Genomic DNA, 26485 nt, shown 5'->3' with positions numbered 1-26485 from the left:
AATGACTTGATTACAGTGATTCTACATGATGTGAGCACCAAAGGTTATGCAAAGATTATGTGAAGAGATAGAGGTATCTAGAAATATTTTATAAAATAGCTGTACTAAGTTCAGTTTTGGTCAATAGCTCAGTAACTAAGATAGATTTAGATTGAGGGAGGATTAAAGCATGACAGGTGTATTAGTGCTACTTTTAGGACTACACTGTAACATGTATTTTAGTAATCAATGATATTTTTAATGCAGTTTTTTGCTGATTGATCAAAATCAGGATATCACATTTATCTTCTAAAATGTCTTAGATACTAGAGAAGTTTCTCCAACTCACAGAACTCTTGCTCTTTGATCTCTTAAAAACAAACATACATACAAAAACAAACAAACAAAAAAACAAAGCAGTGGGTTCTTCCTTTGTCTCTTTAAGTCCTGATGCTGCTGGAGGGAAAGGAAATTCACTGAAGTTCTCATTAATAGTTTTACAGTAACGGTTCCCATTTCAGGTTTTTGCTATTTATTGTGGTTTTAAAGATAAAAATGAGATTAACAGAAGACTGACAACTTTCACTTTGCCAAGGAAGCATGTAAAACAATAACAATCACAACAAATATCTTACTATCAACTATAATTATAAACAAAAAGGCTTAAGAAATGGACAATCTCATATTTACCAAACATTGCTTTAAATGAAATACATTAATGTTTACGAAAAACTTACTGCACCATCCTTATTTTTTCATTTTGATGAGAACATTTGGAAATGTTGTCATGAGCCCACAATAACCAGAGCCTAAAGATTTTAAAGTTGCCACTATGGACCAGCTACACCTTTCCATGAGCACTCACTCATAAGTGGGTTTTGGGATGTTTGTGTCTCGGCAGAGAGCTATGCTCAAGGTCTGGGGCATAGATCTTGATGTCAGCAACTCCTCTTTGTCACTTTTCTTTTCAAGTTTATAATGATCTCAGCTTATATATTCCCCAGAAATGTTGGAAGAAACTGAGTGTTTATCTTGATTCTTTAGTCTTCAGGAAATTTATTATAAGAAACAAGGACTAAATGCAATCTGCATTTGCTTTAAATAGAGCTATTTGTCAACTAAGATACATCATATAACATACATGATAAATTATGCATTAACACACTAACTGCTCAAAGGAAGAACAGTTTTTTTCCAATGTAAAAATTAAAAAACATTTTCCATCATAAAATCACAAATTTTTCATAAAAAAACATTTTACTTAAAATATAAAGTAGTTTGCAAAATAAGCACCGCAAGAATCAGGGACTCCGTGTAGTGGGCCTATTCTAGAGAACCAAACTGAAAGCAGAAGACAGTTTAAATTAAATTGCTCCTTATGTCAATTATTTTGGACATAACATTGCCATTGTTGAATTGTAGTGAAATTTGAAAAACATCATTTGTCACAATTGCAAATTGATTCTGTTTTGAAGAATTATTTTCATTCCCTTTGATGAAAGCACATCATGTAGTTTTACTTAAACCTATCAAATTTATTAGAAAATATTTTATCTTATGACATTAATTTTCAGTGCAGGAGAAATGGGGCTGTGGCTGGAAAATAGCAAGATATTTCTTAATAAGTGGAGCCACTCCTCAGTCCAGGACTCATTTTAGCCTATCTCCTTAAAAACATAAACAAATAAACCACCAATGCCCAGTTTTATGGAAACTACATTACAAACCAACAAGAAATTTGGACTCAGCAAGTATTGAGTGAGTTAAGGTTTCCTTTATCTAGATTTATGTTTAGCATTGTAGAAACACCTTTGTCCAAAGCTAGATCATTTTGAAGTTGAAGTCTAATTAGTTAATACTTGTTGAGCTTAGAGACAATAAGGATGTAACCACACAGGTTCTGTCTCTCTGTCCTGACCCCTAAAGCATGACATGGTGAATCTGTCTGCAGCCCTGTGTAGGTTGCCTGACTCCTTTCTTGGAATGACTAGCAGCAAGTGCCCAAATAGCCTGGAGGTTCTGCCCTTGTGCCTGGATTCCAGAAGGGCCTTAGGATGAGCCATCTCTGTGTCTATGTGCTTTCTCTCTAACTGTTCTCTGACTTTTTTCTACCACTTTTGGTCCCTGTTCACAATTTCTCCACTGCTTGATGGATGTTAGAAATTCCCTGTCAGTTTTTACCTACTCCATCAAAACTGATGTATGTTTTATGACATGTTTCTAACCTTAGAATTAAAAAAATCTTTGCAACTTTGATTTCTGATATTTTTCCAAAAGCAAAAGTTAATTTAGAATTAAGATGGGTCTTAGATCCAAAGTACCCCGGTTTTTCTTTTTTCTTTTTTTATATTTTGTGCATTTTAATTGCACTCATCATTGGGCTTCTGCTGTCCATCTGCCTGGCCTCTTGTATTGGACCCTAAAATAATATTTACAAGTCATAAGCCCTTCCTGCTGAAAATTCCAAATGTCCCAATTTTTATAAGAAAAATACCAGAAATACTCACAATGTTGCCCCTGGCTGGTTTGGCTCAGTGGATTGAGCGTCGGCCTGCGAGCTAAGTGTCGCTGGTTCGATCTTCCAGTCAGGGCACATCAGAGAAGGAAAACTCTGACTCCAAAAAACCTCCGCTGCCTTGCGGCATACCTCTTCAGGGGAAAGGCTAAGGGAGTAAACCCCGACAGAAAATCCGGAGCCGGAGTCCCTAAGGCGGTTTGACGTTGTAGTCAACACCGGCAACTCCTGCGGCGCACCTGAAGCCAAGCTGTATTGACTCCGTCTTTCCCTTGGACCCTTCAGCTGCGAAGAGAGGCGGGGTCTGCTGCATGGGCAACAGCAGACCCTCCATATCACCCTGCCCAGGCTCTGTAGCTTCAGCTTCACTGGAGAGGACACTCCAGCGTCATCGCAAGATGTCGATTCAACACGGGAGGAGACAGATACCGTGTCACTCCCGAGTTGGACTGCACAGCCATTCTCGGCGGTGCAGATAGACTCTTAAGAAGCTACACCATCGTCTCTCGAGACGGACGGCTGCCGACGACGACGACGACTCACAATGTACAAAGCCAACTTTTTAAACTGTTATTCAGGGTCTCCCCCAAAGGATAATTTCAGGTATGTATTCCATTTCCTTTCAAAGCAAACTCTTCACTTCAACAGAAAAGTTAGCGCTAATCAATTAGTGTGTGGAACCTCATAGACTTTAGTACATATCTATGTCCCTTGGGGAGTCACTTGTAACAGCTCAGATTCTGGTTCATCATCTATAACTTCAATTTTTTGTAATAATTTACTGAGATAATGTACACAATGAACTTAGCAACATACCCACAACATCATCAGTCCCAATAAATGCTAGAAGCAGAAGATCTTATTTCAATTATTATTATCTTTATCATTTACATACCTATCCCACTGAAAATTCACTCTCTCCCAAGAATATGTCTGTCAAAATTCTATATATCTTTCAGGGATTATTCCACATCTTTTCAGTCCTATGAATTTTCCTTCACTAACCCACTGGAGGGGGCATGTCTCATCTACCATTCTGTTTAATGCCTTTCACATTTACTCCTAGACACATACTGTTGTGGATTTCTCCTTGTATGTATACTCTTCATTTTAAACTGTAAAGTCCTTGAGAATGAAGACCTAATTATGCACTGGAGAATTTCAAAGGTCATGCTTTTGAACATTTTCTGAGTTTGGTTAAGCTCCTCTTACTGACTGATGAACCTCCTGTTACCATGAGGTCCTGGGCTTTGAGGTCTGTCCTCCTTAATTAAAAATAATATGAACACATTTAAGAAGGAACCCGAACTCAGAGTAATACCTAATGAAAAGTTCCTGTCTTTCTTCATCAATCAGATCAAAGAAAAATTATTCTGATCTCTGACAATACTACATTTTAAAAAGAAGAAATTGTGGACAGTTGTCTGAAGTAAGAGATATTAATGAATTTATGCCATCATATACTCTTTACAACCAAACTCTCTGAATGGAGAGAGAACATCAGTTTCCCCTCCCTTCCTCCCTCTCTCTCCCACTCTATTCTTAATAGATCTTAGCTTAACATCTTAAACACAGTAAAGAATTAGCAAATACAACACAATCTGTAGGTATGTGTCTGTAGGTATGGCCACTGCAAGTCAATTTCAAATAGACCAACAAATCTGATTAAAAGCTTTGTGTATGTGCTGGGCACTAAATTGGAGCTGATTGTCTATTGCAAAGATAGATAAGCAAACAGGAAGTGCAGAAAGAAAATTAGCATGGAAATGTTATTTTCCTTTATCAGAATCGCTATGGCAAAAGAATAAGAAAAAACACCTGCCTTTGGCTACCATCATTTTGCATTTTTTCCCAATTCCACCTCAACTGTTCAAAATTCATACTGCAGATATTTAATGTAGAGTATTAGACAGTGAGAAAGAGGAGTATTTCTCTTACTAAGAATAATACTGAATACATTTAATCAATTTGCTGTTGTACAATTGTGTAACTCTCCCCTGATGTTGACAAGCTGGGAGCTTTGGACAATTAGATCTAATTACTGAAGGTTATAAATTTTATAATTTAAAAATGATGAATGTGAGAATCTGAGAAAACTGCTTTACTTCTCAGTTGGGTCCCAAACGTTTCCCCTCACCTTCTTCTCTGCTGTGTTTCTAACAATCTGAGGCTCTGGCCACACTACTTATCACCTGTTGTCTGTGTCATGTTTTCAGCACCCAAACCTTTGTTTCTGTGGTTTTCATTTGTCTGCCCCCCACTCTCATTCCTTCAGGTACATCCCCTTTAATCTCTAAACATTCAGCTCCAATGTTGCATAGGCTGTGAAGTCTCCCTCCATGCTTGGTCCTCTTTTTCATCAGATTCATCCTCCTCACCCAACCTTTCTTCAAGTGACACCGTGAATAACCATTTTTTAAGTATATTTTATTGATTATGTTGTTACAGTAGTCTCATTTTCTTTCCCTTTTCTCCCCTCTGCCCAGTACTCCCCCTCCTTCCAGAAATTACACCTCCCTTAGTTCATGTCCATGGGTTGTGCATATAAGTTCTTTGGCTTCAACCTTTCCTATATTATACTTAACTTCCCCCTGTCTATTTTGTACCAACCAATTATGCTTCTTAATCCCTGCATCATTTCTCCATTTCTCCCCCTTCCACCTCCCAGCTGATAACCTTCCAAATGATCCCCACATCAATGATTCTATTCCTATTCTGGTTTGCTTAGTTGGATTTTGTTTTTATTTGTTAATTTAGTTGTTGATAATTGTGAGTTTGTTGTCCTTTCAATGTTCATAATTTTAATCTTTTTTTAAAGTAAGTCCCTTTGACATTTTATATAATAATGGCTTGGTGATGATGAACTCCTTTAGCTTTACTTTGTCTTGGAAGCATTTCATCTGCGCTTCCATTTTAAGTGATAGCTTTGCTGGATAGAGTAATCTTGGTTGTAAGTCCTTGCTTTTCATCACGTTGTTGTCAGTCCCTTCATGCCTGCAAAATTTATTTTGAAAAATCAGCTGATAATCTTATAAGCACCCCTTTGTATGTAACTCTCTTCTTTTCTCTTGCAGCTGTTAAGATTCTCTCTTTATCTTGAACCTTTGGCATTTTAATTATGATGTGTCTTGGTGTGGTCCTCCTTGGGTCTAGCTTGTTTGGGACTCTCTGTGCTTCCTGGACTTGTATGTCTATATTCTTTGTCAAATTTGGGAAGTTTTAGTTCATTATTTTTTCACATAAGCTTTCAATTTCTTGGTCTTCCCCTTCTTCTTCTGTCACCCCTATGATTTGGATGTTGGCATGGATAAAGTTGTCACAGAGGTTCCTATGCTTCTCCTCATTTTTTTCAATTGTTGTTTTCTCATTCTGTATTGGTTGACTGTTTTTGTCTTATGTTCCAAATCATTGATTGAAACCCCAGTTTCCTTCCCTTCACCATCAGTTTTGTGTGGATTTTCTTTTGTTTCATTTAGCATAGCCTTCTCTTCTTCCCTTATGCGTTTGCAATACTTAAGCATACTGTCACGCCTATGAGCATCTTTATCACCAGTGTTTTGAACTCAGCATCTGTTAGGTTGGCTATCTCCTTGTCTGTTAGGTTGGCTATCTCCTCATTGCTTAGTTCTCCCACTGGAACCTTGGCCTGTTCCCTCTTTTGGGCCATAATTTTCTGTCTCCTCACTATGACAGGCTCCTGTGTTTGTTTGCCTCTGTGTCTTAGGTAGAGCTATTGCACCTGTTAGGTTGTAAGGGGTAGAGCCTCAGGTATTCATCAGTACAGGGTGACCCATTTCACCACGTTGTGGTGCTGTTTGTGGGAGAGGGGTCTGAGAGGAAACAATGCTACTTGCTCAGCACTCACTCCTTTTCCAGGCACTTTTCACTTCTGTATGGGACTGGGGCCCCTCTAGCTGTTGCCCTGGCCATTGGTCTGTGGATGTTCTGGGATGTGGGGGCCCTTTAAACAAGCAGATTCTATTGAGAGACAGGCAGTTTCTGCCTCCACCCCAACCCCCACTGGTCTGCACAGTCAGAAACAATGAAGTTTTATTTTCCCTGACACTGGAACCATGAGCTGTGTGGTCTGGTCTGGTGCTGAAAGAACTCCCCACTTGTCCCTCCCTAGCTTTTAAAATGTGAGACTGTGCTTCCCACCAGCTTGCCACTGTCACCACTGCTGCTGCCGCTGCTGCCACTGCCGCCACACCTCATCCTCTCCACTCTGGTTCCACCCCTCCTACCTGTCTGGATGGGTACTTCTTTATTTCTTTGTTTGTTGGACTTCCATGCAGCTTTATTTTCTGGAACTCATGGTTGTCTGTAGTTTTGAGGTAGTTGTATTCCTTCTTAGTTGTGGAGGGAGACACAATGTATTTGTCTAGGTCTTCATCTTGGCCAGAAGTGGTAACCATTCCTTTAAAGGTCTCTCTCCAACAACATTAGAGCTGACAACACCAGTCTTTTCTGCATGCTGGGGTAGACAGTATAAAGCCACCATGTCGCTGACTTTACACAGTTGAGCTGCACTTTCTCAAGAAGGCTCCTTGGGGAACATTTTCATAGTAAGAGGGTATTCCTAGTTGTACAAAGGCTGAAGCTTGTGACTGGCATTTGGGTGTGGGTATCAAGAATGTAAGTGTCCTAGAAAGCCAAGAACACTCTCACACAATGAAGAATTGCTGTGGCCAATGGGCCATTAATGTTGCCATTGATAAACTTTGTTTTAAAAGTGACCAAAGAGCAAAGAATCCACAGATGCTTGATATTTCTGTTTGAAATTAAGTTAATATTACCATTGTAGAAAAAAAAGTTTTCTATAAACCTAAAAGGCGAGTCAATGTTCAATTTTCCACAACAAGAACCAAATTCAAGAACTTTCTTTGCTTTTAAGAGCATAGAACACTCTTTAGGCATTGCTTCTGAAACTCATTTTCTTTTATTACTAAGACTCAGAAAAGTAATTCATATTTATCTATCCACAGAGTAGATAGATAAATGGGTAGATAAGCACATAGGGAACTATAAACCTATTTAATTTGATATTTGAGTGATATTAGCTAAGTCAAATTCTGTCACGTTCAGAGAAAACCAATTTTTTATCAGAGCTACCAAAGCATCAGTGCCTTCCTTATTCCTGAACTACTTTTGTGTACATTTTTCATGTGAAAATGAAGTATTTTAGCAGTAATTCTGTCTTAGCACTTATGATACTACTGAAAGGTAATGGGCAGTGTTCTGCACTAGACTAGCATACGGTATAAGAATTAAGAGGCCCAAGTTGCAGTCTTGGCTCTACCATTTACAAGCCATGTGACTTCTCTGTCTTTAGTCATCAATAAATTGGGGTAACAGTTTTTGCCTTACTTATCTTAAAGGGTTGGTTTTCAGAGTAACCACAAAGTCCCTATAAGGGCCTTCCAAGCTGCACTGAATCTTGCTTCCCTCTACCTCTTTGCGCTTATTACCAGGTATACTTTCCTTCCTGGGTCTGTTGTACCTCATTGGTTCCTTCACTGTTCCATAACTATGCCAATTTAACATATCTGTTCATCATTTTCTCTGCCCAGAATGCTCTGCTTTGATAGCTCCAGAGCACTCTCATACTCATGAACTTTCTTGAGGTCTCTGGTCATATGTCACCTAATCTAAGAGTTTGTCATAGACTCTCCTATAATGTAGAGTTCTCCCAACTTTCCCTGTTGCTTTATTACACTTTATTCTTTGACATAGTGATGATCTACTCTGTACTACCTCGTATTTTAACTTGTTATTGTCTGTCCCTTCTCTAGTAGAAGAGAAGAAGGCAGGACATTTTGCCCTCCTTTACTTAAGGATAAAATTCTAATAACAAATTAGAATTTTTCTTGACTTTATGTAAAAGTTTAAAAGTGTGTTTAGTTAGAAACTTTGTGTCTCTACTTTCTAGTAATGTAAACTTATGTAAATATCATTTTATTTTTATGATATTAAATATGTTTTCAGATACACAACTCTCATAATAATTTAGAATTCTATCACAAGTTATGCTGTTAACATCTCTAATATGTAGTTTGCCTATCTTAATGATCCTCATACATTTCCGAAAACATAAACCTACACTCATTTGGCATACTGTTTCTCTGAAAAGATAGTATATGTATTTTATTCAGAAGTGGAATAATTTATTCACTAAAATCAACACATTCTATTTTAGGACTTCAATATGTCACAAACTAAGTGGGTCAAAAGCTTGTCATTTGCTTAGATAAAACAATTTTTTCAAATTGGCCCAGGGTTACTGTCAGTCATATTTGTATCTGTTTCCTCCCTGTCCCCATGTATTTTGGTATAAAAGAGATACCACTTCTTATCCGTTTCACATTTCTCTAGTATTATATACACAGCAGACATTCCATAATTATTAGATTAAATACTGAATATAGGCATTTGTGCAATAATATTCATCCCCACCCTTCTTTAACAGAAAATAAAGGAGATTGCTTACATTTAGAACCTGGTGAAGAGGACCCACTGGTGTTAGATCTTGATCCCCCTTTCATGGAAAAGACTCCTTTTCCCCGGCGTGTCGTCGTAACAGTCACCCTGGGGCGCTTCAGTGGGATGACTGCACGGGGAGGTAGAGGCACATGACCATGGTAGTCGAATAATCTGCACCAAACACAGATATAATAAGATATACTTATGTTTCAGTGTCACATAAAATGTAGTAAGTGATCAAGAGAATGGTCTTATAGAAAAATTTAATAAATGTTTTGGTTATCATTGTTTTTTAATATTCATAAATTGATATTTATTGAAGATTCATGTTTCAAAAGAAATAAAAAATATAGTATATACTTTCTGGACATTAGTATAGGACTCTCCAATAAGAGCTCATTTGTCAGGTATGAAAGGACATATACACCATGCAATTTGTTCAAATTATGTTGACCTTGGATCACCATAATTTGTTTGCTTAGATTCACTGATTTACCCTTTTAGGAACAGAAATCTTGTATTTACATATTAGAAACCTAGCAGCACACTAGCGTGAAAAGAGGAAAAGATCATGGAGAATCAGGAACAAAGAAATTTTTTAAAGAATTTTTTAAAAGTATATTTTATTATGTTGTTACAGTAGTTCCAATTTTTCCCCCTTTGCTCCCCTCTGCCCAGTAATCCCCTTCCGCCAGCAATTCCACCCCCCTTAGTTCATGTCCATGGGTCATGCATATAAGTTCTTTGGCTTCACCCTTTCCTATATTATTCTTAATTTCCCCCTGTCTATTTTGTACCAATCGATTATGCTTCTTAATCCCTGCACCATATCCCCATTTCTGCCCCTTCCCCCTCCCAGTTAATAACCCTCCAAATGATCCCCATACCTATGATTCTGTTCCTATTCTGGTTTGCTTAGTTGGATTTTGTTTTTATTTTTTAGATTCAATTGTTGATAGTTGTGAGTTTGTTGTCATTTTAGTGTTCATAGTTTCAAGCCTCTTTATCTTAAGGAAGTCCCTTTGACATTTCATATAATAATGGCTTGGTTATGATGAACTCTTTTAGCTTTACCTTGTCTGGAAAGCACTTCATCTGCCCTTTCATTCTAAATGATAGCCTTATAGGATAGAGTAGTCCTGGTTGCAGGTTGCCATTCAACACATTGAATACTGCTTTCCAATCCCTTCCTGCCTGCAAAGTGTCCTATGAGAAAACAGCTGATAGTCCTATAAGTACCCCCATGTAGGCAACTCTCTACCTCTCTCTTGCTGCCCCCAGGACTCTCTCTTTATCTTTCACCTCTGGCATCTGAATCATGATGTGTCCTGGTGTGGTCCCCTCTGGGTCCAGCTCGCCCAGGACCCTCCGTGTTTCGAAGACCTCTATGTCCATCGCCTTCACAAAATTTGGGAAGTTTCCCTCATTTTTTTCACTTATTGCTTCCTCATTCTGCACTGGTTGACTGGTTTTTCTTCCTTACATTACAAACCATTGATTTGAACCCTGGTTTCCTTCCCTTCACCACTGGTTTTATGTGGGTTTTTCTTAGTTTCACTTAGCATAGCCTTCACTTCTTCTCTTATGTATTTGTCATACTCAGGCATATCTGTCAAGCCTGTGACCATCTCTATCACCAGTGTTTTGAATTCTACATCTGTTAGGTTGTCTATCTCCTCATCTGTGAGGTTGGCTACCTCCTCATTGTTTAGTTTTCCCAATGGAACCTTGATCCATTCCCCCTTTTGTGCCATACTTCTCTGTCTCCTCATTTTGACAGGTTCCTATGTTTGTTTGCCTCTGTGTACCAGGTAGATCTGTTGCTCCTGTTACATTGTAAGGGGCAGGACCTTAAGGATTCATCAGTACAGGGCAACCTGTTCCACCACATTGTGGCACTGTATGTGGGGGAGGGGTCCGAGAGGGAACAATGCCGCCTGCCCAGCACTCGCCCCTTTTCCAGGCACCTCTCCCCCTTCTGCACCAGACTAGCACCCCTCTAGCTGTTGCCCTAGCTGTTGTTCCCAGAGTGGTTGGGTATGCATATATTCTAGGATCTTGGTGGCCCTTTAAACAGGTGGACTCTTTTGAGAGACTGGTAGTTTCTGCCTCCACTCCAACCCTCATTGCTCTGCACGGTCAGAAGCAATGAGGCTAGATTTTCCCTGGTGCTAGAACGTGAGCTGCTAGATGCGGTGAGGAGCTGGGAATGCTCCCCAGTTGTCCCTCCTGACTTTAAAATGTGTGTTTACGCTTTCTGCTGCTCTGTTGCTATCACCACACCGAGTCCTGTCTGCCCTGGCTCTGCCCCTCCTACCTGTCTGGATGAGTATTTCTTCTTTATATCTTTGTTTGCTGGACTTACATGCAGTTTGATTTTCTGGAACTTCGGGTTGTTTCTAGTTTTGAGGTAGTTGTATTCCTTCTTAGCTGTGGAGGGAGATTCAACGTGTCTGTCTACACCTCCATCTTGGTCAGAAGTCAGGAATGAATAAATTTATTGCCTGATGAGCAAGCAGCTCAGGAACTTCTGGTCAAGATGGCAACATAGGTAAACACAGCTCCCCTCCACACACAACTGCATCAGAATTGCAACTAAAATATAGAATAACCATCATCAGAACTGTCAGAGGTCAAGTTATATATCAATCTGACAACTATGGAATTGAGGAAACCACATCCATCCAGACTGGTAGGAGGAACAGAGATGCAGAATGTGAAGGTCCTATAGCTATGTGTGGTGGATAAAAATTCAGGAGGAATATCTTGGGAGTGAGGTGTCTCAGCCTCACACCAGGACCCCTGGCCCAGGATTCCAATGCCAGGAAAATAAATTCCTGTAACTTCTGGCTGCAAAAACCAGCAGGGACTGAGTCAGTGGAGAGAACTGCTGGATTCTCACGCAGTTTCCTTTGAAGAACCCATACACAGACTTGTTCAGACTCATTCACTCTGAGCTCCAGCAGCAGGGTAACAGCTTGAAAGGCACCAGTGATATACAGGGAGGAACTGAAGTGTCTGGTATTGGGGCAAGAGCCAGGGGACAGCTTTCCCCTACACAGAGAAATGGGTAGAGGCCATCATCCCTTTTCTGAGCCCTCCTCCCACAGATCAACAGGAGTATGCCATATTTGAGACTCCATCAACCTTGCTAACACTGTTTGCCACACTTTGGCAATCCCCTAAGACTCAGTCCCTCCCAATTTATGGCCGCCCAAACTATTAATTGTGACTTTTTCATATAAATGGCTGGTGTTGTCTCATGATTCACAACTTACTAAATCCTGCCAAACAAGCAACAGCCAGCCTCAGTAAGCCCCCAGTCCTTGTACCTCTTGCTAAGTGGCCCCAGACCTGGCACTATCAGCAGCCAGCCTAAATTCACAGCTTGGCTTCTCCTTGGAATCACCAAGCCCAGTATAAGTAGCAGTCATCTCAGATTGCTTTATAGCTTATTCAGGGTGGCCCTAGGCATAACACAATGGGGGCTGACCTTGGCCTGCACTACCTGGGAAATCCCAGGGCCTGCACACCAAGTAGACAGCCACAAACCATGTCAGGGCACAACCACCCTTCTCCTGTACAGCTGATCCTACATGGAGGGAAGAGATTGATGGAAAGTGATCACAGCCAGTCCTTGCAACTAACTGGCCTGGGTAAATACCTCCCATTGATCTGACAATATCAATTAAGGCTCAACCATAAGAGGAGGGTATATGGAGCCCACATGAAAAGTGTGCCTGGAGTACCCAGCTTGGCTGATAAGAGATAAGCAATCTATCAGATATGCAGAGTTCAAAACACTGGTTATGAGGATGCTCAGGAAACTCAGTGAGGACCTCAACAGCATAAAAAAGATCCAATCAAAAATGAAGGATACACTAATTTAAATAAATAACCATTTACAGGGAATCTATGGTAGAGTAGATGAGACCAAGAATCAAATCAATGATTTGGAACATAAGGAAGCAAAAAAAACAAAACAAAAAACAAAACAAAAAAAACAGAATAGCAAAAAGAAAAAAAAAACTTCCACTTCTCCCCCCAAAATGAATATAGTGTAAGCAGCCTCTGGGACAACTTCAAGTGTTTCAACATTCGCATCACAGGGATGCTAGAAAGAGAAAAGAAAGAGCAAGAAACTGGAAATCTATTTGGAAAGAATAATGAAAGAAAACTTCCCTAATTTGGTAAAAAGAGTAGACAGTCAAGTCCAGGAAGCACAGAGAATACCAAACAAGATGGATGAAAACAGGTCCATACCAAGACACATCATAATTAAAATACAAAAATTTAAAAATAAAAAGAGAATATATTAAATCAGAACGAGAGAAGCAGTTATTACCTACAAAGGAGTTTCCATAAGACTTTCAGCTGATTTCTCAAAAGAATCTTTACAGTCTAGAAGGGATTGGCAAGAAATATTCAGTCATAGTCATGAAAAGAGGGGACCTACAGGTAAGATTGATCTACTCAGCAAAAATATCATTTAGAATCAAAGGACAGATAAATATGTTCCCAGACAAGAGAAAGCTAAAGGAGTTTATCATCACCAAACCATTATTATATGAAATGTTAAAGGGACATATCTAAGAAAAAGATCCACTTCTGGCCAAGATGGAGGCCTAGACTGACACGCTCTGTCTCCCTCCACAACTAAGAAGCAATACATCTACCACAAAACCAGAAATAACGAGAAGTTCCAGAATATAAAACTACATGAAAGTCCAATGTATGAAGTTATAAACAAGTGGTGCTCATCTGGATGGGTAGAAAGGGCAAAGCTGGGGCAGGGAGGTCAAGCTGTGCTTTCGACAGGAGCTGCTGTGACGGTGGTGAAATGGTGGTAAGCACAGACACCTGCATTTAAAAAGAGGTGAGAAGCACCTGGGGAGCACACCTGGCTGCAGACTAGACCTGTCAGCTTGCAATTCCAACGCTGGGGAAGGCAGACTTCCATTGCCTTGGACTGTGAAGGCCAGAGGGGATGGGAACAGAGGAAGAAGCTCCCAGTCTCTCAGCAGAGAGTAAATGGCAGGAATCCATCTTGGACCCCTGCCTCCACACACAACACACAACATGGTGAGAAGGGTCACCCGGTAGTAATGAGTACTTGGGGCTCCATCCCCTATAGCATAAGAGGTGTAATAGCTCCACCCAGGAAGCAAAGATAAACACAAAGCTGTCAGGATGGCAGAGATCATGATAGAGATCCCAATCATGCAGATGACCAGACAGCAAATATGTGATCTAACAGATCAGCAGATAGAAAATCTTTCTGAGGCACAGATCCAAGCTTTGGTTATAAGAAAGCTTACAGACCTAACATCAAATCTTAAACAAGATCGGGAAGGAATGAAGGCTAGTCCTACAGAAATGAATGAAAACACATACAAATCAAGTGGTGAGGGAAGAAAAACCAGGGATCAATTAAAAAATCAGAATATAGGGAAGGAAAAAACAGCCAACTAGTGCAGAAAGAGGAAACAAAACTGAGAAAAATGAGAGGCTCAGAAACCTATGGGACAGCTATAAGTGGGCCAACATCCAAATCTAGGGTTGCCAGGGTAAGAAGAAGAAGTAGAAATTGAAAAATTATGTGGAAAAAATAATGAAGCAGAACTTCACTAACTTGGGGAAGGAAATAGACTTACAGGTCCAGGAAGCACAGAGTTAAAAAAAAAAGGACCCAGGGAGAACCACACCAAGACACATTATAATGAAAATGTCAAAAATTAAGGATAAAGACAGAATCTTAAAAGCAGCAAGGGAGAAAAAGAGAATCACATACAAAGGGGTCCCAATAAAACTCTCAGCTAATTTCTCAAAAGAAACTGCAGGCAAGAAGGAACTGGCAAGAAATATCCAAAGTAATGAAAAGCAAAAACCTACAACCACGATTACTCTATCCAGCAAAGCTGTCATTCAGAATAGAAGGGCAGAGAAAGTGTGTCCAGGACAAAATAAAACTGAAAGAGTTTATCAGATCCAAACCACTGTTATATGAAATGTTAAAGGGACTCACTTAGGAGAAAGAGGATCAAAACTAAGAACATTAAAATAAAAACTGTATCGCAACAACCAACAACAGAAACTAAGGAACCTACACAAAGGCAAACTAAGTAGGCAACGAGAGTAGAAAAATAATTATAGGTATGGGGAAGATATTAAGAGGTCAGCTGGGAGGAAGAAGGGGGGAAAGGGAGGGAGATGGTACAGGAATTAAGAAGTATAGTAGGAGGGAGTGGAGTAGATAGGAAGATGTTGAGAAGAACTATATGCACAACCAATGGTCATGGACTAAGTTGGGGGGGGCAACTGGAGGGAGGGCAGTCACTGGGTGAAGGGGAACAAAGGGAAAAGAAATTGGGACAACTGTAACAGCATAATCAATTAAGCATATAAAAAAAGAAAAAAGATCAAAACTATGAACAATAAAATTGTAATAAATACATATCTATTAACAATTGAATCTGAAAAACAGACTAAGCAAACAAGAGCAGAGACAGAATCATGGATATGGAGAGAATTTTGATAGTTGCCAGATGGGAGGAGGTTGTGGAGGAATGAAGAGGTTAGGAGATTAAAAAGTACAAATAGGTAGTTACAGAATAGCCATGGGATGTAAAGTACAATATAGGAAATGAAATCGCCAAAGAACTTACACACATGACCCATGGACTTGAACATAGTATAGAGATTGCCCGAGAAAGTATGGGGTGTTGGGTGGAGGGGGAAAAAGGGGGAAGATTGGGACAATTATAACAGCATTATCAATAATCTACATTTAAAAAAAGAAAATAGCTCAGAAGGAAAGAAAATTAATTGATGAGCTTAAAGAAAATAGCCATGAGAGTTGAATCAATATGGTGCATACCTCCCTCTAAGGCCTTTTTAAGAAAGGAAAGGTCCCCCCTGAAAAATAAAAGGGGGACTGAGTTTGACTGAAATGATGTTAACTATGAGACAAAACTGTTGACCGAAGTTCTTGTGGGAATATTCATCAGGAAATCTTTTTGTTATTCTGATCATCTGTTAGATGTGCAAATGGAGAATAGAGATATTTTTATGGTTAGCTATTGAAAATGTTTCTGACAAAAAATACCAATAAAACCTTTTGAAGCTTTTGCTAAAAAGTGAAAAATGATATGTACTGCCATTAATGCATTTCCATTAAACAATGAGAGGAATAGAAGTATGATACTTACTCATTTGGATAAATATGTAATTCATAGATTCAAAAACTCTATTATTTATACTAGATACACAAGTTTTTGCATGACTTAGCACATTTGACAAGCATAAAAGGTCAGAGGAAAAACATGAGGATATATTTACTCATTTATTAAAAACTATTTGCCAGTGAACTACATGTGTTATTATGTTATGCATCATACAAAAATAGTGTTATTGTCTTAGAATGATGATATTATCTACTTACTATGACACCATTATGCAGGTTACACTCTCATAATTTCTTTAAAACAGTAAAAACAATCTAACATAAAAGCTAGAAATGATAATAATACAACAGGAAGAAAAAATTTAAAAGCCTTTTGTAATAGGTTTTTTCATAAAATTCCATCATATTTACATTTACAGATAAAAATGGGATAATTGTTTTCAGAGAATAAGATATGAAGTATAATAACAATTAAGGTAAGCTGGTTTTCAAATATCCATTCAGTTGTAGGATAAGAAGTAGCATATGAACCACATTTAAAGTGGACCTTAGTGTAAGGAATGTCCAGCATTAAAAAACTAAAGTGTTCAAAAACATTTTGGAAACATGCTGCAGAAAAACTAAGGGATATCTGGAAAAGAAAAGAAATGAAATAATTCAGTGGAGGTGCCATGCTCTGCAAATAAACTAAGACCATTAGAGCCAAAGAACTGCTCGCAAAGAACTGTTTGTGGGTGTCCCCACACACATCCTACTTCTCATTGTGGACAGGATGATGGACCAGGGTTAAGAACACCATCCTTACTACAGGGGCTGGAGAATTAAGAGGGTCAACTAAGCCTGCCCTCATTTCTGCCATAAACAAAGTCTACATTACTTATTTTTAGGTTGAAATCACAGAGCACCTTAAATCAGTCAACCAAAGAATGAGGGCAAGAAATTATGGCAATCAACTCATCTCTTTTAGGACAGACATTATATCTGAGATGAAAGGCAAGCTCTTTCAGAGTATCATTCCCCTAGGCCTTGGAAGCACATTCTAGCAGTTCATTAAATAAGCTAATCTATAAATTTGGCAAAGAATTTTCTAAAGGAAAACTAAAATAGATAATGATGTAAGAATGCTATAATGAAAATTCAGGCCAAATAAAGCCGCCATATCCATTACTACTTCAGTTACAATGCAATGGAATAATATTTTATAGAGAACTGAAACATCTAGCAACATCTCTTCTGCTTCCCCAGTCAAGGATCACAAAGCCTCCTGTGTAAGCCAGGCCTGATCGTATGTTGAGGAAACACAGCTGCTTTTGTGACATACTTTTTGTATGTGGCACGCATTTTAGTAATATGTCAGTATGTGCTTTGCTATTTGTTGGCAAATCATACAGAGCACAGAGCACCATTCTCTGAATATTTTGGTGCATTGCTTCAAAAGGTGGTGATTTCTTCTCACCAAGGAACCAGGTGCAGTTTTAGCAGTTCTTTCTGTCACTCTGATGGGATGATACAAAACATCAGAACTTAGCTTTTTAATAGTGATACATAGTTTACAAAGAACAAAACAGGACTTTTGGCCAAGATGGAGGCCTAGACAGATGTACTGCATCTCGCTCCACAACTAAGAAGGAATACAAGTACCTCAAAACTAGAGACAACCAGAAGTTCCAGACAAGCTGCATGGAAGTCCAACAAACAAAGATATAAAAAAGAAATACTCATCCAGACAGGTAGGAGGAGCAGAACCAGGGTGTAGAGGAAGTGGTATGGAGGTGGCAGCAGCGATAGCAGTGGCAAGCCTGTGGAAAGCGCAGTTACACATTTTAAAAAGTAGGGAGGGACACCTGGGGAGCACTCCCAGGACCAGACCAGACGCCACAGCTCACGGTTCCAGACCTGGGGAAAATAAAACCTCATTGTTTATGACTCTGCAAACCAATGGGGGTTGGGGTGGAGGAAGAAACTGCCAATCTGTCAGCAGAGTCCACTTGTTTAAAGGGCCCCCATGGTCCTAGAACATCTGCAAACCCACTCACTCTGGGGATGATGGCCAGCACAACAGCTAGAGGCACCAGTCCCATACAGAAGTGGGAGAAGTGGGAAAATGGTTGAGTGCTGAGCAAGCAGCAGTGTTTTCTCTCAGACACCTATCCCACATACAGCGCCACAGCGTGATCAAATGGGTTGCCGAACTGATGAATAACTAAGGCTCAGCCCCTTACAAATGTAACATGTGTAACAGCTCTACCTAAGACACAGAGGTAAACAAACACAGGAGCCTGTCAAGATGAGGAGACAGAGAAGTATGGCCCAAAAAGAGGGAACAGATCAAGGTTCCAGTGGGAGAACTAAGTGATGAGGAGATAGCCCACGTAACAGACATAGAGGTCAAAGCACTCGTGTTAAAGATGCTCACAGGCTTGACAGATATGCTAAAGTATGACAAACACAGCAGGGAAGAAGTGAAGGCTATGCTAATTGAAACAAAGGAAAATCCACACAAAACCAATGGCGAAAGGAAGGAAACCTTGGTTCAAATCAATGATGTAGAATGTAAAGAAGAAATAAACAGTCAACCAGTACAGAATGAAGAAACAAGAATTGAAAAACATGAGGAGAGGTCTAGGAACCTCTGGGGCAACTTTAAACGTGCCAACACTTGAATCATAGGGGTGTCAGAAGGAGAAGAAGAAGAGCAAGAAATTGAAAGCCTGCGTGAAAAAATAATGAAGGAACACTTCCCAAATGTGGCAAAGGAAATGGACACATAAGCCCAGGAAGCACGGAGAGTCCCAAACAAGCCATACCCAAAGAGGACCACACCAAGGTACATCATAACTAAAATCCCAAAGGTTCACGTAAAGAGAGAATCTTAAAAGCAGTGAGAGAAAAGCAGAGAGTTACTTACAAAGGGGTGCCTATAAAGCTATCAGCTGATTTCTCAAAAGAAACTTTGCAGGAAAAAAAGAACTGGCAATAAGTGAGTATTCAATATGATGAAAATCAAGAACCTACAACCAAGGTTACTCTATCCAGCAAAGGTATCATTTAGACTGAAAGGGCAGATAAAGTGCTTCCCAGGCAAGGTAAAACTAAAGGAGTTCATCATCACCAAGTCATTATTATATGAAATGTAAAGGGACTTATTTAAGAAAAAGATCAAAATTGTGAACATTAAAATGACAACAAAGGCCCTGGCTGCTGTGGCTCAGTGGATTGAGCATCAGCCTGCAAGCCAAGTGTCGCTGGTTCGATTCCCAGTCAGGGCATATGACTAGGTTGCAGATCAGGTCCCCAGTCGGGGGCACGAGTGAGGGGCAACCACACAGTGATGTTTCTCTCCCTCTCTTTCTCCTTTCCCTCTCTCTAAAAATAAATAAACAAATATATAAATAAATACATTATGTTTCTTTAATGACAACAAATTCACAACTATCAACTGAATCTATAAAATAAAAACAAAATTCAACTAAGCAAACTAAAACAGGAACAGAATCATAGGTATGGGGATCATTTGGAGGGTTATAACCTGGAAGGGGAAAGAGGGAGAAATGGAAAAATGGTGCAGGGATTAAGAAGCATAACTGGCTGGTACAAAATAAACAGGGAGAAGTTAATAATATAGGAAAGGTTGAAACCAAAGAGCTTATATGCATGACCCATGGGCATGAAACAATGGGGGTGGGATTGCTGGGAGAAGTGGGGTACTGGGCAGAGGGAGCAAAGGGAAAAAAATTGGGACTATGTAACAATGTAATAAAATGTACTTTAAAAAACAAAACAAAACAAACATACAAACAAACAAAAAAGAGCCAAAGGTAGGTATTGGCATTCATAGGAGGGCATAATTTTTAATCTTGCAAAATTTAATGGCATTGGGGAGTTTCTTAATATTCACTGGGCACACTTGAATTGACCAGAAATAAAAGGAAGGAAGACTGGGTACTGTCTTAATGCATAAAATCATAGCAAGATAGGGATGGGAAGGGGGATTGAGATGGTATGTGGGGGTCCTTCTATTGTAAATGCAGTGGAAAGTGGGTGAAAGACAGCTGCAAAGGGACTCTCACATTGGGATCTCATCAAAATAATATGTATTGCAATTCAAAGAAATTTTGCCTCCCTGAAGTGTTAGATAGGGTTGAAACAAAGAAAACCGTCCATTTATGATTATATACAAACAACAGAGCCTGCAATCCAACAAGAGTAAGTGGAATCCAAATCTCAAAGGTCAGTTAAAACATTAAAATTTCTTCCTTCCTCTTATTTTTGTAATTTCCAGTCTTAGAATTATGTAGATTTCCTTTCTTTTTCTTTAATGGTTGTTCATTTTCCCCAATATTGCTTAGTCAAAATACTGTTTTTCTTCTGTGTTTACTGGTCAAATAGATAATGATTTGTAATAATGCCAAACACTTAAGTTTTCCTTCTCCAATGTTTATTTTAAAATAAAATTTATAAAAACCTAAGAATACTGTTTTTCCCTAATATTTACTGATAAAAGATAATAGCTTACAATAAAGCCAAACATAATTTTTCCTTCCTCAATGTCTATTTTAAAATAAGAACTCTAAAGACCTCCTCTCAAGCATTAAATAAATAAATGTAGTCATATTTAAATAAAAGCAACCCTTGGAGGAAATTTGATTATTTAAGTTGTTCTTTTTTCATAAACATTTCTTCTTTTCATGTGCCCATTTCTCTTTAGGAATTTTGTTTACTTTAATAATATCAGAGACATGTAATTTTATTATAAAGCAAAGTAAAAACTAGTCAATAATTTTAATATTAACTTGATAAAATAAACATAATTTGTCTCTTGAAAAAAGTAAGGACATCAGCTATTTAAAATGGCTGCTTTTTAGATAAAGGCAACTCAATGGCATGTTGACATAAAATGAATAAAATTTTGAAATTTTATATTAAAAACTTGTTCTTACTAAACTTTAACAATAACAAAGTAACATTTTAGGAAAAATACATGAAAAAAAATCAACTCCCAGTCTCATACTCTAAAACAACTGCTATTATTCTCTAATCTTTTTTTCCACAAACATCCATATTTTCACATAATTAAAAATATATATACATTCATGTTTTATGGCTAATTCTCTTTGGTTTATATTGAAAACATTCTCAAACCTGCTCAATGGTTTTCCTAATGTTTATTTTAATTACTGTGGTTTATTTTCTCAGGAAGTTATATCACATCCTAATAAATCATTGCCTGATGGACTTTAACTGAATGCTTATTTTTCACTTCAGCTAATGTAATTTTAAAATTAAAAAAATTAGAAATGAATACTTGCATAACATTTTGTTACTGAACACTAAATTTTTATTTTAGATAGTGAGTTCAAGAATTGACAATTACCTGCTTTTTTTCCCTAAATTTCTTTCATGAAAAGACTTCTTAATTTTTCTTATTTAAGAATCAAAACTTGTAGTCATTATGTGCTTAATGCTAACCAAAATATGGACTGGACCAAGGGCTAAAGCATTGGGCTGCCCAGAGTCAAACCCTGAAAACAGGTTCAGTGGCCACATTCTCATTCAGACCTGTTAGCAGGTATGTGATTAATAACCAAGGGACCAGAGAAGATCTTCCCTGTCAGCTGATTCAAACTTGAACCCTCCTCTTCAGCACTGCTTAACTTCTGAGAGTTGTACAAAGTTTGTCAGGAAAAGTCCAGTCATTGTCAATATGAGAATGGTTTGCCAACATCGATGTAACCTGGCAGCCCAGGAGAGTGAACTGGAGAGTGCATGTGTGAACAGTGACATCTTCACTGTACTAGTCAGTGGAGGGGGTAGATGCCATTGAGTCAGCATGTGTACTGTGTGGTCATAGCATTCAAAATGACTGAACAAGTAGAGCAATAAATCTGCATCAAATTTTGCATTAAGCTTGAACCTTCCTCCACAAAAACTATTCAGATGATTCAGAAGGCTTTCAGGGATGATGCAATGAGTGCAGCACAAATAAAAGTGTGGTACAAACACTTCAAAGATGGTTGAGAATCTGTTGAAGGTGATCCACATTCTGGAAAACCTGCAACAAGCAGAACACCTGAGAATGTTGAATGTTTATAGGCACAATCAACAAAGACTGGTGACTGACAGTGGAAAAACTAGAAGCTGATCTGGGAATTCCAAGAACTACTGTGTCGAAGATTTTCACACAGGATCTTGGCATAAAATGTATCATGGCAAAATTTGTTTTGTAGCTTCTGCTACCAGAGTAGAAAGAATATCATGCTGCAATTGCTAATGACTTGACTTAAACTTCTACTAATGAACCAGATTTCCTCAAGAAGGTCATAACTGAAGATGAATTGTGGGTCTTTGGCTGTGATCTGGAAATGAAGGCCCAGTTATCACAACGGAAGTGGCCTAGTTCTCCATGTCTGATAAGGTGCGCAAAGTTGCAGCAATATCAAGACCACGTTAACTGTGTTTTTTGATTCATGTTGTCCATCATGAGTATGCCCCTCTAGGCCAAGCAATTACTAAGGAGTACTACCTTAATGTTCTTCATTGGTTGAGAGATGCAATATGATAAAAACAGCTGCAGCTATGGGGGACTGGTGACTGACAGCTTCATCACAATGTGCCTGCTCATGCATCACATCCCCTGTAGAGATTTTTGGCAAAACATCAAATCACCAGGTGACTCAGCCCCTCTACATCTCAGAGTTGGCTCCCTGTAACTTCTGGCTTTTCCCAAAACTAAGATCACATTTGAAAGGGAAGAGATTTCAGACTTTAGATGAGATAGATTCAGGAAAATATGATGAGACAGCTGGTGGTGAGTCCAACAAAGGATTTTGCAGAATGTTTTGAACAGTGGAAGAGATGCTGGAAGAACTAAGTGAGGTCCCAAGGTGCCTGTTTTGAAGGGGACTGAGGCATCATTGTGTTTCTTGTATCTTCTTTAATAAATGTCTCTATTTCTCATAGTACATGGCTGGATACTTACAGAATAGACCTTGTATAGTCTATAAAACCAAATTAAGGTGTTTATTTATTTTTAAACAAGGATATATTTAAAATCCATATAATTATTTTTATATATTTTTAGTATGTCTTTTTTTCTCTACTCTTTGACCTATGCAAAAGTCATAAATCCTTCTAGAATTTCCACTCTGACTTCAGTAAGCTTTTGGTTATAACTGATCAGAAAATAATTTTTAAAGACTCACTTCACTTGAGACCAGTAAAAAAATAATTTCTATTTGTTTTTTGTCTTTAAAATTTTCCAAGATTTTCAGTGAAGTCCCCCAACTCCCAGGTCTTGTGTGAATACTTCTTGAACAGGGCTTTAAAGTCAAGCTGATGAAATCTTGAATGATCTTTCTTGAAATTTTTTGACCTTAACATAATTTTTATATTTTGCACAACTTTGCTATCTGCTATTGTTTGTATATAGCTTTCAGCAATTAAAAAGTTAATACATTTATATAGCAATAAAATGAATCTTTTATTTAAGTCTTATAATTATGCAATGTAGATATTGTTGAGACATTTTGCCCATGGAGGAAACTTGCAAAAAAAGGAGACCGTGACTTGCCCAAATTTAAGCTGTCAACATATGCACACCTAGGCCTGCAACTCAGGTCTTCTGCGTCCAAATTGTGCCCTTTGCCAACTATATCATGCTGCTATTTTTAATGTTTTCCATAGAAGACCACTCTACTAGCTGGTAGTTTAAATTTGCATAATGACATAGTCCTTGCCTCCTGCTAATGTGTTTTTCCAATATTCATGAATGTGGACTGTTTCATTGGTCTGAAACAATTGCAACCTAGAGTTTTTTCATGAATCACAACTCTAGCAGCTTCTTTCCCATTAATTTATATGAAGTCAAAAGGGTTCTAGAATTGAGCAATGCCCACTTGAATCATTTACTTGGAATATGTTTTCTCCATGGTCAAGCACCTCTGGTATTTCTTCATTTGTTCCTGGAGTTTAAACTGCTCAGTGTTCTGCCTGATGCCATTGAATAAAGACTGGATTAAAAACTTCTAACATCTCAGAAATTGAAAACATTCCCTGGAGGGATTCAATATAATTTTGTAAACATCTCTCCTGTTGCTTTACTTGTAAGGGTATAAATATTTATATTTATATTTTGTTTTAATGGCATGTAATGTCCTTCATTTAGAGCCATACCTGACCTTTTAGAAAAAATGTCATTGAATGCTGTAGATTACTGCTCAATGCTTTGCATGATATAAAATAATTCAAGTTTAGAATACCCACTCAAGTCTTATTTTGTGATACTTTTTATTATTCCTGAAATAATGGATAGCTATTAAAGGTTACTGCTAGGCCAATGTATCAAAACAACTTTGTGTAAAGAAGTTTTCTAAATGTTTAAAACTACCTAAGGGCTGGAAATACCCAATTATGGGTATCAGAATCCCCCAATGGGCAGAAATCAGGTAACAGTACCATGTAGATTTAAGTCAGTTCTCAAGCTGCTATCTTTCAGCTTTAGTTATGTCTTTAGCCACAGCTGGGCTGGCACTCTGCAAACATATCAATAAAGGACCTGAGGGAACACAGATCACCCGGGACATGAAGAGAAGATATGCTGTTTGATGTCTGCTTCTTGTCTATGTTTTGGCATCCTATTCTTTTCACCATCACTCCGGCCCTGTTTCTTCACCCTGGTAGCAGCCATTCATTCCAGCAGCAACAACTGAGTCCAGTTTCCATGATTCTTCCCCACTTGCTGGCAGAATAGTGTCTTCATGCCCCTGGAAGAGGCTGGGGTCACCTTCTGGGCACAGACACAGCAAGCAGCATGGGCTGAGCAGAAGCCTCCTACTCAGCACTCACCTGAAAGTCCCTTTTTCTGCATTAACTTGCAAGAATCCCAACATCTTCCTCCATTTCCTTAGCCACAGAGGTCACTGCTTCCTGTAGTTGCTAACTCCATTGTATCACAGAATTTCCTCTTTGCTTTTTCAGTCCCTTAATACCTATTCAGTTTTCATATACAATCATACCTGTGAAATATAACAATGTGATTTCTGTTTTTCTAACCCAAAACAAAGATTCTTGGGGTAAAAAGAGACAGATGAGAGCTCTCTCTCTTCAGGTCAGTGTGGTCAGTTGAACTGAAGTGCTCTGGGGGCAGAAGGGGAAACTGATAACTGACCCAGTGCGTCACAGTGGACTATTAGGGAAGGACAGCTGATCAGCCAGCTTGTTTCTCCATCACTGGGACTTTATCACTTAAATGTCAGCATAAGAAATCCATTCACCACCATTGTCAATGGTCACTGCTAACTGTCCTTAGTAGCTAACATTGATGAAACTCTAAAAATATACCAGGCACAATGCTGATCGTTAAACACATGTCACTTCATTTAATCTTCAGTTCAACTTTATGAGGCAGGAATAAACTTTATGCTCATTTCATGGATGAGACAACAGGTTGTGGTATTAAAAAATTCTCTAATTTTGTACAGTCAGTAGAAAAAGAAAGAAATTAACCGTAAAGACAAGCAGAATATAACTGACAAGGAATCACTGGATAAAACTGTTATTAGCACTGACTTTGTGAGCTATTTCTCTTGCCTAGTCTCTCCATTTATGGGAATCTGTGTTCACAGGGAACTGCTGGCTATACCCACTATGGCAGGTACTTATGTCTTTCTCATCCAAGTGCAAAAAAAAAAAAAAAAAAAAAAAAAAGGAAGTCAAACTAATGAGAACACAAACTGCTCAGTCTGTTAGCAATATAACCACACTGAACTTCTGCACACTTACACACCAAACAGATTTTATATAAGACAAATACATTATTTGGAAACTGTTCAGTTAGCTATTTTTTTGTGTAGTGGAGAGTCACCTGAAAGCTTCAGACTCTATAATTTCTATCTATCATCTATTTATCTCTATCTAGCTATCTATCTATCCATCTATCATCTATCTATATATCTATCATCATCTATCTACTATCTATCATCTATCTTTCTACCTATCTACTTGTCTACTTAATGATAGCTAATCTAATTAACAATTTTATTGAGCCATAATTTGTGCACAGTTTAAAAATGTAGATCTTGACTTCCTTTTAAAGGTGAGAGAACTAAAAACCTGACTACTTGGCCAGAACTTTGGTCTCTTGCCATCTAAACCAAACTCCATTTTAGCTAGAAATTCTTTAAATGTGGAAGGAAGTCACATTAGAAAATACTTAAGAAGATCCAAGATGGCGGAGGAGTAAGTGCAAGCTACACTAACCTCCTCCCAGGACCAGTCTCGATTTACAACTTAATTTTGGAGAAATCATCTGGAATAACCAACCGAACACT

The 26485-nt window shown here is 38.5% G+C and overlaps 1 protein-coding gene across 5 annotated transcripts in view; it reads right to left on the bottom strand.

Moving 5' to 3' along the window:
• RALYL (RALY RNA binding protein like) overlaps positions 1-26485 on the bottom strand; it is an 878997-nt gene that overhangs the window by 85300 nt on the left and 767212 nt on the right. For all 5 annotated transcript variants that reach the window (XM_090282912.1, XM_090282913.1, XM_090282909.1 and 2 more), the window contains one exon: positions 8982-9145. In XM_090282912.1, coding sequence (XP_090139038.1) covers positions 8982-9145 — 164 coding nt within the window. The remainder of the gene's footprint in view (positions 1-8981; positions 9146-26485) is intronic.

The sequence above is a fragment of the Furipterus horrens genome, unplaced genomic scaffold, assembly GCF_987537825.1.
Source record: "Furipterus horrens unplaced genomic scaffold, mFurHor1.1.pri manual_scaffold_7, whole genome shotgun sequence".
NCBI lineage: Eukaryota > Metazoa > Chordata > Mammalia > Chiroptera > Furipteridae > Furipterus > Furipterus horrens.
The sequence above is the reverse complement of the archived record's forward strand: the minus strand, read 5'-3'. Positions and strand labels throughout refer to the sequence as shown.